Source organism: Mixophyes fleayi, chromosome 1, assembly GCF_038048845.1.
Source record: "Mixophyes fleayi isolate aMixFle1 chromosome 1, aMixFle1.hap1, whole genome shotgun sequence".
Classification (NCBI taxonomy): domain Eukaryota; kingdom Metazoa; phylum Chordata; class Amphibia; order Anura; family Limnodynastidae; genus Mixophyes; species Mixophyes fleayi.
The window spans coordinates 127,964,899-127,983,072 of record NC_134402.1 but is presented as its reverse complement, the minus strand read 5'-3'; the positions used below and the strand labels follow the sequence as shown (position 1 = coordinate 127,983,072).

General features: G+C 45.2%; 1 protein-coding gene across 1 annotated transcript in view; it reads right to left on the bottom strand.

Moving 5' to 3' along the window:
* The window catches only part of SEC24D (SEC24 homolog D, COPII component), a 117,936-nt gene extending 100,699 nt beyond the window's left edge, over window positions 1-17,237 (bottom strand). Inside the window, 2 exon segments of the mRNA XM_075200336.1 lie at window positions 1,498-1,690; window positions 17,093-17,237. Coding sequence (XP_075056437.1) covers window positions 1,498-1,648 — 151 coding nt within the window. The 5' untranslated portion in view covers window positions 1,649-1,690; window positions 17,093-17,237.
* Between the last annotated feature and the right edge of the window lie 937 nt (window positions 17,238-18,174).

Genomic DNA, 18,174 nt, shown 5'->3' with positions numbered 1-18,174 from the left:
GAAAAAATTTAATTAAAAATATAGAAAAAAAAATAAATCTGAAAAAATGCTTTATTTTATTAATAAAAGCATTTGTTCATGTGGCCACCACCTGCTCCTGAGATACTTGTACCACTACTGTCCTTGGTAAATAGACTTTTCCAGCTGCAAAGGCATCTCACCGGCGATAGCCTTTACCGGCTGGAGGCTTTGGTAAATAGGGAGAAGCCTTGAATCCTGCAAGAAATCCCCTTTTTTGCAATATTTAGGGCTGATCTCTCTTTAGCAAATAGATCCCCTATTGTCAGAGTTATCACTGGAATTACATCCCAGGAAAAGACATTTGAGCGCAATACCTTGACAACATTACGAACAGGAGTTTAAAATATACACATAACTAGTTAATTGAGCTGCAAACTTTTTATTGTACTTTACAATATTTTTGACAAAGTAACCTAAAGTTTAAATGATTCTCTTTATTGTCTAACTGAGGTAGGCTATGAGAATTTGATCTGACTATAAACATACAGGGCCTGATTCATTAAGGAACTTAAATGCCGATATATGCCGTAATTTGCATAAAATTGCTCTGTGCATTCCCAGCACCAGACTATACTCCAGTGAACGCAACAGCACCCAATTAATTTTAGAGCGCAAATGACCCTTACTACAGCCTAACATTCCATGGGTAGAACGGGGAGCAAATTAGGCGTATGCATATAGTCAATGTACACTAAGGACAAGCTCGAGCGCACGCAGCAATGTCTGATTCAAGCTTTGGGCATCTCAAAGGTACGTGATTTTCTGACGTATCACTTGCACCAGCTACAGGTCAATGTAGGCGTCTATTGATAGTGATGACGGATGTGTATGCATGCTAGAACACATGTTTGCAATCAGGAGCAATTATAAAATTAAATTTTATGTAAAGCGCCATGGAATTTGCTGGCGCTATATAAATACATTTTGATGATGATGATGATGTAAAAAAAAAAAAATGTTTTGTCATTAATAACAGATGACATTATTTTTATTTTTTTCCTGTGCGTTCTTTTGGGACTTTATATTTTACATAAGTATTGGATGTATCCTTCAATGTATTGTCTGTTAGAGCAGAGGGCACTAAGACCCATATTCAAAAACAGACGTATCTTCAGATACATTTCTTGTTGAATAGGGTTGAGCATATGCCCGACTTATGTGCGTTTAAAAAAGAAAAATGCAGTTTATGTTCGTTTTGCGTTCGTTTTGCGTGTATTGCTGTCTCCTATGAAAGTGACCTACCCAATGAGGGAAGAGGGTTATCTTGACTTTTTGCTAAACTGAAGAGTTCTATTTTTACTCCAGTCCTATAATATGGTACTTGGGATTTAGTAAAATCCAGCAGCCAAGAGGACCAGTTTTGGAGCCATAAGAGATGTGAATCCATTCAGCTCAATAGAAGTAACTTTTTGGGTACATTGGCTACCAAACAAGAAAATGCTTTATATTTTCTTTACATATTTTTGAAATACAGACCTATTTGAGGAGGAGGCGATCCAACATTTGAACCAGCACAATGTCCATAGGTAGGTGACATCAGAGGTGTCCCATAGCCTGGAGGATAACCTCCCAATCCAGGCTGAGGTTGAGAGTAAGGAGTAGGTGCCACATATCCTTGCTGACTCATTCTGATGACACTTTCATTAGCAGTTGCACAATGTAAAATTATCTAGAACACAGAGAGCAATACAATGAGTTCTAAAATGTGTGCATATGCATTACAGCTCCAGCCATCCTGAACTATTTATAATTAGTCACAACAGGTAAAAATCACAATGCACTGTAGCTTAGAAATGAGAAGGATACTCCTGGTAAGGAAAAAATACAAATTGTGGAGCCATATGAAGCATAAACAACAGACAATAGACCATTTGAAGAGGAATATAAAAATGTTATGGAAAGATGTTTTAAAAGAATAATGGTTTGTACCCAAAATGCAATTTGTCAAAAGTAGCCAACTCAGCCCTTGATCGCTCAAAGTAACTATCAATATAATCACACACTGGGTGATCAAATTGTGCATGATTTCATTATTAAGTGACTAAAATGGAAAACAGTATGTCCAATTGTTTCCTTCCAAATACAAATATCTGTCCCCATGACTATTCTACATATAGGGCTAGATTTACTAAACTGTGGGTTTGAAAATGTGGAGATGTTGCCTATAGCAAACAACCAGATTCTAGCTATCATTTTGTAGAATGTGCTAAATAAATGACAGAGTATCTGATTGGTTGCTATAGGCAACATCACTACTTTTTCAAACCCGTTGTTTAGTAAATCCAGCCCATAATGTCAAGACAAATAAATAGATTTGTATGTATTAATTTTTTGAATGTATTAAATTACTTTGACTTCATGTACAGATATTGCATATATTCTGCACACTGAAAAAAATAACATTTAACATATACCTCTAATCAAAATCACAGAGCAGCAAATAAGACTTGTATCTGTAGGAAGTATACACTGAAAAGTATTGAGGGGCAACATGAAACAGGTGGAGGACCACGGGGTAAATGTATCAAACATTCTAAAAAGGTAAAGTGGAGGTTTTGCCCATAGCAGCCAATCAGATTCTAGTTACAATATCTAGTACATTCTAAAAAATCTTAGCTAGAATATGATTGGTTGCTATGGGCAACAATTCCACTTTTTACTTGTAGAAGGTTTGATACCTTTACCCCACAATATCTTAAGGGGGAGATTCAATTTGGCGTGAAGTGTCTCCGGAATGTCCGTGGAGACACCTTGTGCTAATGTTCCGGCTGGAATCTCCGCTCATTTTTCCTCGCAATTCCATGAGCGGAGATTCCTACTGTAATTGTCGTCAATGTGCGCAGCGCAATGTCCTCACGTAACATGATCGGCAATTGAATCTCCCCCTAAGAATTGTGTAAACCCACATACAATATATAACACTGATGTACATTTCAGCTGGTCACAATCTTCCACTCATATCAAATGGCTCACATAACTATTGACTTACAGTTCAAAAGATAAGAAACATAAACACAGGGTAACACACAGACCCTATTTCACATGTTGGCCCTTTTGAAGGCTCTAGGAGCTTTACATGAGTAAGACAAAGTAATCGTATATAGGAATACATTACAGTGTTACAGTAACAACCTCAAATTAATCTGTGTATTATTTACAGCAAAACAATTTACTTCTTAAAATAGTGCCAGATACTGCCTTAAACTTTCAACACCTAATACTTTATACCAAATATTAAGATAAGCAGCAATGTTTCATTTGTAAAATAAATGTATTGACTAGCCTGCATAGTTTGGAGCAATGCTGCAATTCCTATGCCTTTGTTATATCTACAACATGAAGGAAAGGGAGGGCAGTGTGTGCTCTAGAGAGAGACGTGGCAGAAGCTTGAGCTTTGGACGGCACAGTAACAGTTGTGCAGCCAGCACTATCACTACTAACATGACAAATAGGAGAGTGATGCAGAACATGACTGTGAAGGAGGAGGTGGCTTCGTACTGATGAATCACAGTACCACAGTCACTGCAGGAACGTGTCTGTGTCAAACTGCACATCACAAAGCATCAATCCACAGAAACATGATACTACTGAGCTTGTATAAATTCAAAGGAGTACTTATTTAGTGAATTATAATAATGATAGAAGTTTCCAAGGAATCATATTATTTAGAATATCAATGAATGTATATGGGGTGCATATGAAGACTGCATGGCAAAATTATAATAAAGGCACGGAACGCCAGGGTGACTTCAGATATCTTTATAATTAACAGTAATTTTGAAATGATGACAGTAGTACTCACAATTTATACACATATTAGCTACATGAGATTGCAGGATATATTAGGAATAGGAGCAAACTATTATTGTCTGGTTGCACTGTACTTAAGTCTTAAGCCTGACAAAAATAAAAACATATACTCATGTGTATTTGTATAAACATGAAAGTTGTCAGGATGGGCAATCTATGTAACCAAATACAGGGAGATTTAATTGTTTATAATTTTGTCAATAAAAAACATTCAGTTTCTTCCATGATTCTACAAACATATTAATTTAATGATACACTCAGTCAACATGTTAAACGTTCAAGTTCATGACCCTACCATCAGAAAAAGATTGAACAAGTAGGGCTTTTATGTAAGGGTATACAGGAGAAAGCACTACACATAAAAAAAAATTGTATCAAGATTAGGTTTCCTAAGATACAAGACTTGTTGAACAATGTCTTCTGGACAGAGGAGATCAAGGTGGAGCTATTGTGTGTTAATGTACAATGTTTGTTAAAAGCCACAGCATATTATCACAAGAATCTCATACCAACTGTCAAGCACGGTGAAAGGGGGGTGATGAATTGAGGTTGCTTTGCAGCCATAAGACCTGGACACCTCACAATCATTGAGTCCACCATGAACTCCTATTTAGACCAGAGAATTCTGTCTGACTAATGAAGTTTGAGAGAAAATGGGTCATGCATCAGGACAATAATCCTGAGCATATCAGTAAAGTTACAACTGAATAGCTGAAAAATAAACTAATTAAAGTTTTTGGTATGGCCAAGTCAAAGCCCAGAACCCACCGCTGTGGCAGGACTAGGGATGGTAATATACTGGTCCCATAGCAATACCGTGGCAACAGAAGGTGACGGTAAGGCACAATGTCTTTCTTTTTATTACAATGCTACCTTCCTCAGCTGCTAACACAGTGTAGCTCCATGTATGTGGAAGGAGAATGTGCCAGAGATATTCTCCTTCTCTTAAGATTGATAGAGCTCTGCTGTGTGCGCTGCTGTGGAGAGCAGCCCTTTGACCCTCTCCTACACTAGCTATTACATTGACTGCTTCACTTCCCATGTGCCGCCCAGCGTATGCTCAGAAGTACAGAGCAGGAGCCTCCGTAGGGCCCTCCCTGAAATTATTCTATGGGGCCCAGTAATACCAGGTTGGAGGGTAGATTGTAAGTGTACTATCTTGTACTGGAATGTATCATCCTTACCACAGTGGGGTGTGCAATAGTGCTTGAACTCTTTAAGAGCAAGAAACACCATTCTGCTTTCAAGTTCCTCCATGCCACCTATTGTCGCTGTGTTCCTGTGACCTACAGATAAAAGCTAAACTCTAATGGTGGGTACTTACTTTATCACACATGGTTTCTCCATGTTGGTAAATATTTTTTGGAATAAACAATGGCAAATTAAAATATTTTGTGCTATTTGTCTCATGAGATAATATTAATCAAATTTTAAAACTTGATGAAGACTAGGGGGTATATTTACTAAACTGCGGGTTTGAAAAAGTGGAGATGTTGTATATAGCAACTAATCAGATTCTAGCTGTCATTTTGTAGAATGCATTAACTAAATGAAAGCTAGAATCTGATTGGTTGCTATAGGCAACATCTCCACTTTTCCAAACCCGTAGTTTAGTAAATCTAGTCACTGTAGTCCCCATAGACTTCTTTGGGGACTGTAATGTGACCCAGTTTAACATGCAGTGAAAAGCTTTGCTGTACTTTTCCCCTCCAACCTTAAAAACTAAGCCATCTCAAGGTGGCATTAGGCTACGTTTTAATGGAGTCCTATAGACTACATCTCCGCCTGAGAAGCCTAATTGCATTCAGTACCAGGGTCCCATCGTAAAGCACATGAGCAATTATAGCTACGCATATGCAGTAGCTACTAGGATCAGATCCTCTATTCGCCAGCAGTGTTATGCTGCCGGTGGCCAATGAACCCTGGCTTCATAAATACCAATGGCATAATATTTTGCATTACTGCACAATATGATTCTCAATCCCGCCACCAATGATAAATGAACCCCTATGTCAGCGGTTCCCAAAGTGTGCGCCGCGGCTCCCAGGGGTGCCGCGGTGCTGTCACTGGTGTGCCGCGGCCAGCCAGAGGGAAAAGAAAAAAAAAAACTTACCAATCCGCGCGGCGCCGGGACCCAGCATCCTCCTCTCTCCTGCAGCGCGCCCGACAATCAGTGACAAGCTGCAGGAGAGAGGAGGATGCTGGGTCCCGGCGCCGCGCGGATTGGTAAGTTTTTTTTTTCTTTTTCCTCTGGCTGGCCGCGGCAGAGGGGGGGCAGCGTGGCAAAGGGGGGGAGGGGGGACAGAGTGGGAGAGGAGCATAGAGAAAGGGGCAGAGAGTGGCAGAGAGAGAGAGAGTGGCAGAGTGAGAGGGGGAAGAGCGGCGGCAGAGTGAGAGAGGGTGGCAGAGAGTGGCAAGGGCAGAGGCAGAGGGAGAGGGGCAGAGTGAGAGTGGCAGAGTGAAAGTGGCAGAGAGAGTGGCAAAGTGAGAGGGGGGGTAGAGTGAGAGGGGGGCAGAGGGGACAGCATGAAAGGGCAGAGTTAGAGGAGGCAGCATGAGAGAGGGCAGAGTGAGAGGAGGCAGCGTGAGAGAGGGCAGAGGGGTAGCGTGATAGGGGGCAGAGGGGCATCGTGAGAGAGGGCAGAGGGGCAACGTGTGAGAGGGCAGAGGGGCAGCGTGAGAGAGGGCAGAGGGGCAGCGTGAGAGGGGGCAGCATGAGAGAGGGCAGAGGGGCAGCATGAGAAAGGGCAAAATGAGAGAGGGCAGCGGGGCAGAGTGAGAGGAGGCAGCGTGAGAGAGGGCAGAGGGGCAGAGTGAGAGAAGGCAGCATGAGAGAGGGCAGAGTGGCAGCGTGAGAGAGGGCAGAGGGGCAGCATGAGAGAGGGCAGAGGGGCAGCATGAGAGAGGGCAGCGTGCGAGAGGGCAGAGTGAGAGGGGGCAGAGTGGCAGCGTGAGAGAGGGCAGAGGGGCAGCATGAGAGAGGGCAGAGGGGCAGAGTGAGAGGAGGCAGCATGAGAGAGGGCAGAGGGGCAGAGTGAGAGGAGGCAGCATGAGAGAGGGCAGAGGGGCAGAGTGAGAGGAGGCAGCATGAGAGAGGGCAGAGGGGCAGCATGAGAGAGGGCAAAGTGAGAAAGGGCAGAGGGGCAGCGTGAGAGAGGGCAGAGGGGCAGCATGAGAGAGGGCAGAGGGGCAGCATGAGAGAGGGCAGAGGGGCAGCACGAGAGAGGGCAGCGGGGCAGAGTGAGAGGAGGCAGCGTGAGAGAGGGCAGAGGGGCAGAGTGAGAGGAGGCAGCATGAGAGAGGGCAGAGTGGCAGCATGAGAGAGGGCAAAGTGAGAGAGGGCAGCGGGGCAGAGTGAGAGGAGGCAGCGTGAGAGAGGGCAGAGGGGCAACGTGTGAGAGGGCAGAGGGGCAGCGTGAGAGGAGGCAGCATGAGAGAGGGCAGAGGGGCAGAGTGAGAGGAGGCAGCATGAGAGAGGGCAGAGGGGCAGCATGAGAGAGGGCAAAGTGAGAAAGGGCAGAGGGGCAGCGTGAGAGAGGGCAGAGGGGCAGCATGAGAGAGGGCAGAGGGGCAGCATGAGAGAGGGCAGAGGGGCAGCATGAGAGAGGGCAGAGGGGCAGCACGAGAGAGGGCAGCGGGGCAGAGTGAGAGGAGGCAGCGTGAGAGAGGGCAGAGGGGCAGAGTGAGAGGAGGCAGCATGAGAGAGGGCAGAGTGGCAGCATGAGAGAGGGCAAAGTGAGAGAGGGCAGCGGGGCAGAGTGAGAGGAGGCAGCGTGAGAGAGGGCAGAGGGGCAGAGCGAGAGGAGGCAGCATGAGAGAGGGCAGAGGGGCAGCATGAGAGAGGGCAAAATGAGAGAGGGCAGCGGGGCAGAGTGAGAGGGGGCAGCGTGAGAGAGGGCAGAGGGGCAGCGTGAGATAGGGCAGAGTGGCAGTGTGAGATAGGGCAGAGGGGCAGCGTGAGAGAGGGCAGAGGGGCAGCATGAGAGAGGGTAAAATGAGAGAGGGCAGCGGGGCAGAGTGAGAGGAGGCAGTGTGAGAGAGGGCAGAGTGGCAGCGTGAGAGAGGGCAGAGGGGCAGCATGAGAGAGGGCAGAGGGGCAGCATGAGAGAGGGCAAAATGAGAGAGGGCAGCGGGGCAGAGTGAGAGGAGGCAGCGTGAGAGAGGGCAGAGGGGCAGAGTGAAAGGAGGCAGCATGAGAGAGGGCAGAGTGGCAGCGTGAGAGAGGGCAGAGGGGCAGCATGAGAGAGGGCAGAGGGGCAGCAAGAGAGAGGGCAGAGGGGCAGCATTAAAGAGGGCAGAGTGAGAGAGGGCAGCGGGGCAGAGTGAGAGGAGGCAGCGTGAGAGAGGGCAGAGGGGCAGAGCGAGAGGAGGCAGCATGAGAGAGGGCAGAGGGGCAGCATGAGAGAGGGCAAAGTGAGAGAGGGCAGCGGGGCAGAGTGAGAGGGGGCAGCGTGAGAGAGGGCAGAGGGGCAGCATGAGAGAGGGCAGAGGGGCAGCATGAGAGAGGGCAGCGGGGCAGAGTGAGAGGAGGCAGCGTGAGAGAGGGCAGAGGGGCAGAGTGAGAGAAGGCAGCATGAGAGAGGGCAGAGTGGCATCGTGAGAGAGGGCAGAGGGGCAGCATGAGAGAGGGCAGAGGGGCAGCATGAGAGAGGGCAGAGGGGCAGAGTGAGAGGAGGCAGCGTGAGAGAGGGCAGAGGGGCAGAGCGAGAGGAGGCAGCGTGAGAGAGGGCAGAGGGGCAGAGCGAGAGGAGGCAGCATGAGAGAGGGCAGAGGGGCAGCATGAGAGAGGGCAAAGTGAGAAAGGGCAGCAGGGCAGAGTGAGAGGGGGCAGCGTGAGAGAGGGCAGAGGGGCAGAGTGAGAGGAGGCAGCATGAGAGAGGGCAGAGTGGCAACGTGAGAGAGGGCAGAGGGGCAGCATGAGAGAGGGCAGAGGGGCAGCATGAGAGAGGGCAAAGTGAGAGGGCAGCGGGGCAGAGTGAGAGGAGGCAGCGTGAGAGAGGGCAGAGGGGCAGAGTGAGAGGAGGCAGCATGAGAGAGGGCAGAGTGGCATCGTGAGAGAGGGCAGAGGGGCAGCATGAGAGAGGGCAGAGGGGCAGCATGAGAGAGGGCAAAGTGAGAGAGGGCAGTGGGGCAGAGTGAGAGGAGGCAGCGTGAGAGAGGGCAGAGGGGCAGAGCGAGAGGAGGCAGCATGAGAGAGGGCAGAGGGGCAGCATGAGAGAGGGCAAAGTGAGAGAGGGCAGCGGGGCAGAGTGAGAGGGGGCAGCGTGAGAGAGGGCAGAGGGGCAGCATGAGAGAGGGCAGAGGGGCAGCATGAGAGAGGGCAGCGGGGCAGAGTGAGAGGAGACAGCGTGAGAGAGGGCAGAGGGGCAGAGTGAGAGAAGGCAGCATGAGAGAGGGCAGAGTGGCATCGTGAGAGAGGGCAGAGGGGCAGCATGAGAGAGGGCAGAGGGGCAGCATGAGAGAGGGCAGAGGGGCAGAGTGAGAGGAGGCAGCGTGAGAGAGGGCAGAGGGGCAGAGCGAGAGGAGGCAGCGTGAGAGAGGGCAGAGGGGCAGAGCGAGAGGAGGCAGCATGAGAGAGGGCAGAGGGGCAGCATGAGAGAGGGCAAAGTGAGAAAGGGCAGCAGGGCAGAGTGAGAGGGGGCAGCGTGAGAGAGGGCAGAGGGGCAGAGTGAGAGGAGGCAGCATGAGAGAGGGCAGAGTGGCAGCGTGAGAGAGGGCAGAGGGGCAGCATGAGAGAGGGCAGAGGGGCAGCATGAGAGAGGGCAAAGTGAGAGGGCAGCGGGGCAGAGTGAGAGGAGGCAGCGTGAGAGAGGGCAGAGGGGCAGAGTGAGAGGAGGCAGCATGAGAGAGGGCAGAGTGGCATCGTGAGAGAGGGCAGAGGGGCAGCATGAGAGAGGGCAGAGGGGCAGCATGAGAGAGGGCAAAGTGAGAGAGGGCAGCGGGGCAGAGTGAGAGGAGGCAGCGTGAGAGAGGGCAGAGGGGCAGAGCGAGAGGAGGCAGCATGAGAGAGGGCAGAGGGGCAGCATGAGAGAGGGCAAAATGAGAGAGGGCAGCGGGGCAGAGTGAGAGGAGGCAGCATGAGAGAGGGCAGAGGGGCAGAGTGAGAGGAGGCAGCATGAGAGGGCAGAGTGGCAGCGTGAGAGAGGGCAGAGGGGCAGCATGAGAGAGGGCAGAGGGGCAGCATGAGAGAGGGCAAAGTGAGAGAGGGCAGCGGGGCTGAGTGAGAGGAGGCAGCGTGAGAGAGGGCAGAGTGGCAGAGCGAGAGGAGGCAGCATGAGAGAGGGCAGAGGGGCAGCATGAGAGAGGGCAAAGTGAGAGAGGGCAGCGGGGCAGAGTGAGAGGGGGCAGCGTGAGAGAGGGCAGAGGGGCAGCGTGAGAGAGGGCAGAGGGGCAGCGTGAGAGAGGGCAGAGGGGCAGCGTGAGAGAGGGCCGCGTGACTGGATGCAGATGGGGCAGAGTGTGTGGAGATGAAGGAGTTCACAGTGTGAGTTAGTTGTCAATTATTCTTTGACAGAAATATAATTGAAAAAAATATATACAAATATTATTTTTTCCTTGGATCTATGCGTATTATTTTTGCATACAACTAAATAAGTATTTCTGTCCTGACATAAATACTTATTACGTTTTTTTGACCCAACTGCTCTTAAAACAGGACTGTTCGGTAATTATTTTGGAGGGGTGCCTTGAAAAAATTATGGAGACTCTAAGGGTGCCGCAAACTGCAAAAGTTTGGGAACCACTGCCCTATGTCTTGATATGTAAAAACACAAATTTGAAAGAGCAAAATATTACTTCCCCACTCTGCTACAGACAGCTGAAGTTCCTATATTCTGAGAAGATATCATACAGGTCAAAAAGCTGATTAAATATACAGTTACATCATTGGCCTTGCCCCTGTGTATGAACAACTAATTCACAATACTGCACAGTAAGTCTATAAAGCTGTCACTCAAACACTGCTTCATTTGATAAGCATGTACCTCCTAACCTGGTACTTTGCTGCAGAAAAGTTACATTCTTGACACAGTGAACATATTTATTTTAGTATAAACACTCCAGTTATTTCAAGTATATCAATTGTAATACACAGCCTTTGCTATATGTTAATTAATTATTCTTGTTATTATCCTTTATTTATAGTTTGCCACATTAACAGTGGGATATATTAGGCAACAGGTGAACAGTCAGTTCTTGAAGTTGATGTGTAGAAGCAGAAAAGATGGGCAAGCATAAGGATCTGAACGATTTTGACAAGGGCCAAATTGCAATGGCTAGATGACTGGTTTAGATCATCTCCAAAACAGCAGGTCTTGTGGGGTGTTCCCGGTATGCAGTGGTTAGTACCTAACAAAAGTGGTCCAAGGAAGGACAACCAATGAACTGGCATCAGGGTCATGGGTACCCAAGGCTCATTGATGTGCATGGGGAGTTGAAAGCTAGCCCGTCTGGTCCAATCCCACAGAAGAGCTACTGTATCACAAATTGCTGAAAACGTTAAGGCTGGCTATGATAGGAAGGTGTCAGAACAAACAGTACATCTCAGCTTGCTGTCTATCAGCAGATCGTTCAGTGTGCTCATTCTGATCCCTGTCCACCACTGAATGCGCCTACAATGGACACATGTACGCCAGAACTATGCCATGGAGCAATGGAAGAAGGTGGCCTGGTCTGATGAATCACACTTTCATATACATCATGTGGACAGCCATGCGCATCTGTGTCTTTCACCTGGGGACGAAATGGCACCAGGATGCACTATGGGAAAAAGGCTTGCCGGCAGAGGCAGTGTGATGCTCTGTGCAATGTTCAGCTGAGAAACCTTGGGTCCTACCATTCATGTGGATGTTACTTTGACACATAGCAACTATCTAAACATTGTTGCAGTCCAAGTACACCCCTTCATGGCAACAGTATTCCCTGATAGCAGTGCCCTTTCTTGGCAGGATAATGCGCCCTGCCACACTGCAAAAACTGCTCAGAATTGGTTTAAGGAACATGACAAAGAGTTCAAGGTGTTGACTTGGCCTTCAAATTCCCCAGATCTCAATCCGATCGAGCATTTGAGGGATGTGCTGGAAAAATAAGTCCAAGCCATGGAGGCCCCACCTCGCAACTACAGGACTTAAAGGATCTGCTGGTAACAACTTGGTGCCAGGACACCTTCAGAGCTCTTGTGGAGTCCATGCCTTAACGGGTCAGAGCTGCTTTGGCGGTATGAGGGAGACCTACACAATATTAGGCAGGAGGCTTTAATGTTGATTAAATGGTTGATGAGTGTATATTGCTTATTTATTTATTGAAGTCAGTGAGGGTCATTTACAAAAATGCAAAACTGCATCCCTGCAGCTCATATAGCCTTCTGCAATATCGTGTACCTATTTTTACAGGAAATATGCGTGATGATAGTGGTGTATGCAAAATTTAGATTCTTCTATTAGGAGAAGTTAGGTGGATTCAGGTGCTCTTAGCTAAAAGCAAACTGAGACAACTCCTGCACCTGTAATTGCGCCCACACACAAAAATAAGATTTTGTTCAGTGGTACGAGATAAGTAAATGAGATTCAAGGAATGGCAAGTGCAAACCTATGTGGGCATTCTCACATGGCCTCCCTGCTCCTGCAACAGGGGGTGCCATCCAACTCTTTCAATGGGAGTACCTTTTTTTTTACCATCAAGGCGCAGTTTATGCAGATAAGCAGATTTATAAACTCACTCTTTGTACCCCGCTCATTTCCAGCCTGACCCACAATACATTTTTGCACGTTTATAAAGTATTACATTTAGCAATTATTTAAGAATAGGGGTGGGTGTGGAACAGAAGAATAGCCACGTGCAGTAAGCAACTTTTCAGTAATTTTCTGATCAAACACAGCTGTTCTAAGATTAAAGAGAAACCAATATGATACAGTTCATCATCCTCTACAACAAATCCAAAAAATAGATTTGCAGGTTTAGTTTCAATTTTAAAAAATAATTATATATTATGGGAATGTGCCCAATACTTGATGCTTACGTCACAGTAAATAAAAATCGAAATAAATTAAGGTACCTATTTGGCTCCATTAGTTTATGAGCTACTGCAGGAGACCCAAAACATGTGTAGCCTTGTCATTTCAGATTGCTTCCCTTGGTCATCTCTTTGCAAACGTATTGTGTAGTACAATACACTGATCATGAGTTACTGTTCACATATTCTCCAAGTCGACAATTCACATTTCATATTATAAGTTAGCAATTATACATAGGAAAGGCATTAAGCAGAAGAAGGACTAAATCACTAAATAAAATTTAACAAACCTGCTTCGTAAAGAAAATGTAAGTCCTGGATAAAACATGTTGAGAACTCCTGAACATAAGTTACTAGGAGCTAGTTGTAACAGTTCACAGGCTGGACAGAGTTTACCTGGTTGCAAGAGTGATATTATTCTTTTCCCTTGGCAGTAGAATGTAAGGACCATAATAATAGATAAAAATAGATGGATGGATAGATAGATAGATAGATAGCACAGTGGCCTGGTGGTTAGCACTTCTGCCTCGCAGCACTGGGGTCATGAGTTCAATTCCCGACCATGGCCTTATCTGTGTGGAGTTTGTATGTTCTCCCTGTGTTTGCGTAGGTTTCCTCTGGGTGCTCTGGCCTCCCACCACTCCAAAAACATACTGGTAGGTTAATTGGCTGCTATCAAAATTTACCCTAGCCTCTGTATGTATGTTAGGGAATTTTAGATTGTACGCTCCAATGGAGCAGGGACTGATGTGAATGAGTGCTGCGGAATTAGTGTTGCTATATAAATAGATGATGATGATAGATAGATAGATGTTATTCCTACTGGATAAAAAAGCAAGTTACGCCACATTTGATTCCAGCTCTTTGACATTTAAAGGTTACCATGCCCAAGATAATTTGCAGCAGGATAAAAACCAACATTTATTATATAATCAATGCAAATACTAAAATAATAGGAAGTTTCATGATTGACAAGTTAAAACTTATTATAAAAATGAGGTTCCTATGCAAGTATAATTAATTAGTTCACATCACTGATGTCATTTGGAAGTTTTGATATGATGGCTAACAAGTAAGTAGTATTTTTTTGGACAAATGTGCTCCCTATTTAGCTGGCCTCCACACTATGTAGATCTTAGGTGCTCTCCATTCTCTACTATACTCACAACATAATCTGTACTACTGTTCCACCTCATCTGACAGCATGAACAGGAGAGGAGCGGTCTACAATGGTAGAGTGAATCAGCACACTGGACTTTTATTGGCTCCTGTACCCTGTACACTCACCAATCACATTAAGCTCGCTGACAGCTCTCCTCTCTACATGTGAGTGAGTCCTTCAGTCCAAGTAATGGTGGGGGTCTTGGGAAATAGGCAGCAATCAAGAACTAAATGGGAGTTGACTAAATGAGGAGGATGTATGGACTGTCCAAACGAAGACTGCCACTTTCAAAAGGCTTGAAGGTAGGGATGCTGGTACTTGATAATTATATGGAAGTCACATTACAAGGCAGTTTTGATCACTTATAAAGTGACCTGTAAGTTTCATAACATAAGTCAACCACTGCTTTTAGGATATGAAAAGATCAATGTCCATCATCTGTGCTAGACCTGTGGTATAATTAAACTAGCTTAAAAAGTTGTGATTAAATGTGAAAACGTTGCCAGTTACAAACATATTCTGTATAATATGCCAGATATAATCTACAATAAACATAACATGACATAAGATATCATTTTTCAACTGTTTCCAAACCCCTTGGGAGAGCATTTTGTTATGCTTTTACTTCCTGACACATTTATAAAAATGAAGTTGCCTTTAAAAATAATAGGCAATATGCTACCCATAAACAGCAAAAGCACCACAACCAAAATAAAAAGTACAGCCATCTCAACAAAGCTTGGATCCTCTCCAAAGGTCACCCATTTAATTCAGAAAATATTTGGTGAAATAATGTACACAATTTTAGTAAGAGTTGGTAGAATCACAAACACGATGCAAAGATGGAAGGTGATCAGATGCTGATGGTGCACTTCCTCTATTTTGTGCATAGTATCCTGGAACTTCTGTTGAAACTACATAAATTAAAGCAGACATGTCTAGTTCACCCAGATGAGAGATTTTTATTAAACTGAATAATTTGCTCTCTCCTGAGTGAATATGGTTCCATGTGAACCTTGTTTTTGGCTTAATGCATAATGCAATACATTATGACTGTAATAAAGTAAAACAAATTATGATAGGGGACTATTTAACTAAACAGTATAACTTAACAATCAATCAATTATATGAAGATCTCACTTTGCCAAAGTCCTTAAAAAATTGCTTTGGATAGCCAATGTACATGTATTTACAGATACCCAGTAAACTTTTTGTGGATACATTGGACTGATAATTGTATTTATTCAAAGTTCTCCAGAGCAACTGACCTTTACCTGACATTTTATAAAAGAAGCAGGAGTGAACCTACTGGCGATTGTGGAGGTCCCAGATAAGGGAACTCAAAGGTTATGCTTGCGGTGTAATTGGGTAGAGTTCTAAAAAAAATAATTTACATGAAGTTCTACTTTAAGAATAGCAGTGACAACTGTACTCTGCAAAAGTTTTGTTAATGTGGTTATAATATGTAGAATAAGCTTGGATTTCACATGAGTCAGACTGCAAGTGATTACCCAGAATCCATGTCTGCTATTCACGCTGAAAAAAGTGACAGGCTTAGCAACTAAACTGAAACATCTTAAACTAGCTCTAGTCAGCTCTGTGGCTCTAGTCAGCATCTTCAATATTTTCTTTTCCCTCCCAGTATCTTCTCTAATGAGTCAGTGTTTTTACAAAGGATTGTCCATTTTTGAACAACCTTCCTTCACTCTGACCCGTACCCCCTCCCCCTGGGCATCAAATTGGGTTTGGTGCCCTCACTGGGATTTCCCCATTACTATAAGTCAGGAACCACAATTGCTGTGTGCTCAGAACACAAAAGGAGTGTGTCGTTCTGACATAGTCAAGTCCTGATATTACTTTTAAGTCTCAAGCATAAAAGGTAAATGTCTGTGTCATATTTTTTATTTTGAAAATGTGATATTTAACTTGGTAAATATAAATTCCAATATACTGAAAAACACGTAAACTACGCAACTCAGAGGGCCCCGATGCAGGGAAGTGGGGAAGAGGGGACTTGGGCCCACAGCTCGCTAATTCCCTGTGCAGCAGGCCCAATTATCTCCATGGGCCCCAATGCACTGCACCTGCTGTACCAATGGTAGTTCACACTGGAACCCACAGAGTCATGACACATCATTTCATAATGTGCATTGTATTTGTGCACTAATTGCATGATTACTTCATGTGCCAATTCAGCAAACAAAGACTATCAAAATTGGCCAAATTAACAAGACAGTACCATCATTGACAGAATTGGAGTTAAACAGATGTTTATCCCCTGAAAGACTTTACAAGGTAAACCTGTAGCATAGTTTGATCACTTATGTATTCATCTTGGGAAATGCACTAATAATTCTATATGTATTGTTTGTTACTAATACACTATTTAAAATGTAAGCTGGTCATATAACTCCCACTTCCCCTTAGTCTGTATCTTGTAATTATGTAAAGTGGCAGGTTCATTAGTGGCACAATATAAATAACCCATATATAATTAACGTTGTATTACTAACAACCTATTAACTTAAAATATGAGTAAATAGTTATGGTACCTAATTTAAAAGTGAAAATTATTGCAATGTTTTGTATAGAAATGTGAATTTTATTTGTTTTTTCTTTTAACAAAGTAAACAAAACTTTGTCTAAACATTTACAGTACTTTCTAAACTAGAGCACATATGGTACATAACTTCATATTCTGACCCATATGTTTATCGTTTTTTACCTTCACATGCTTATCTACTCAAAATATGACATTTTTAATGAAATATAGGCATGACATTTACTATAACAAATACATGTGACAAATCCTTCTTGGGATGTGACAAATTTAAATGCATCATATAATTTACATATGAAAACTTATCACTAAGCTATGACACTTCTGTTCCTCTAGTTGCCTTATTTCTGTACACATATGACACGTGTGCACTGTACACAGTAACAGCACCTATGTCACTTCTACTCCTGCAACCTGCATACCACTCATCTGCCCAGTCTCACTTGGTCACATCTGTCACCTCTTCTAACATCCCGTTAGTCTTACAGCAGCCTACTTGTCACCTACTGTGTGCCGGGGAGATGGTTACCTGAGCGGGCAGTGATGTCCCGGCTTGTACCAATGTCCGTCCTAGTTGTAGGCAACTTGCAGCGCACCCGGTGGTACAGGGAGCAGGCTGAGGGGAGCGAGCTCTGCCACGTCAGACAGCCACAGCTGAAGCGGACGCGCGCACCAGCAGACTCTCACTGTTTGACGAGCGCGCACCAGCAGACTCTCACTGCTGGACGGGAGCGCGCATCCGTCCTCCACCTGCACGTGAGCGCGCTCCACGTCACCACTGGATGGAGGACGTCGCATAGTCATGGATCACTGGTTGGGCTGCTGGATGCTGGTGAAGCCGCCGAGCACATAGCTGTCATCATCATCATCATGTCACGGTGCAGAGGAGGAACAGATCTTTCGGCTGTTATTAATATAATCTTTACAATGATTATATATATGCTGCATTTAGTTGTGTTTACAAACTTTATACCGGCATCCTCGTATCTTAGAGGCACATCACACTTAACGCTTCTTTAAACCAGGGTGTGTTCAAGAGATTCATTTTTTCACATCCCCATGATACAATATTATAGTAAACTACTCAGGGGCTGGTTGGCAAATTTTAGACTTTGGGCCAATTACACAGCACTGACCCATATGAAAATAAAAAGAGGCTCATTTACCGGATTCAGCTACCTTGATGATACTAACAAGGAGCTGTAAGGATTAACCTACCGCTGTGCTAGTCAGTATCAGGATATGAGCATGCTTGAGTCAACTAGTCAGTTTGCGCATACACAGTGGAGCAAAAACCTGCATGTTCAGGGACCAGGTCTGTAACTAGGACTGTACAATAGGGGTGACCGCCCAGGGTGCAACGCTGAAGGGGGGCGCACTTTATGGATATTTTAGGTTCATTAGTTTAAAATTGAGGGCTAGGGGAGGTGGCAGTTTTGTTTCTCGCCCCAGGCGCTAAAATTTTAAGTTACGGCTCAGGCGGGGATCCTCTCTGATCATCTACATCCACAGCTAGGAGCTAGCTAGGGCTAGAGAATGTGATGCACTGCCTAACCCAGCGGTTCCCGAAGTGTGCGCCATGGCTCCCAGGGGTGCCACGGCGCTGTCACA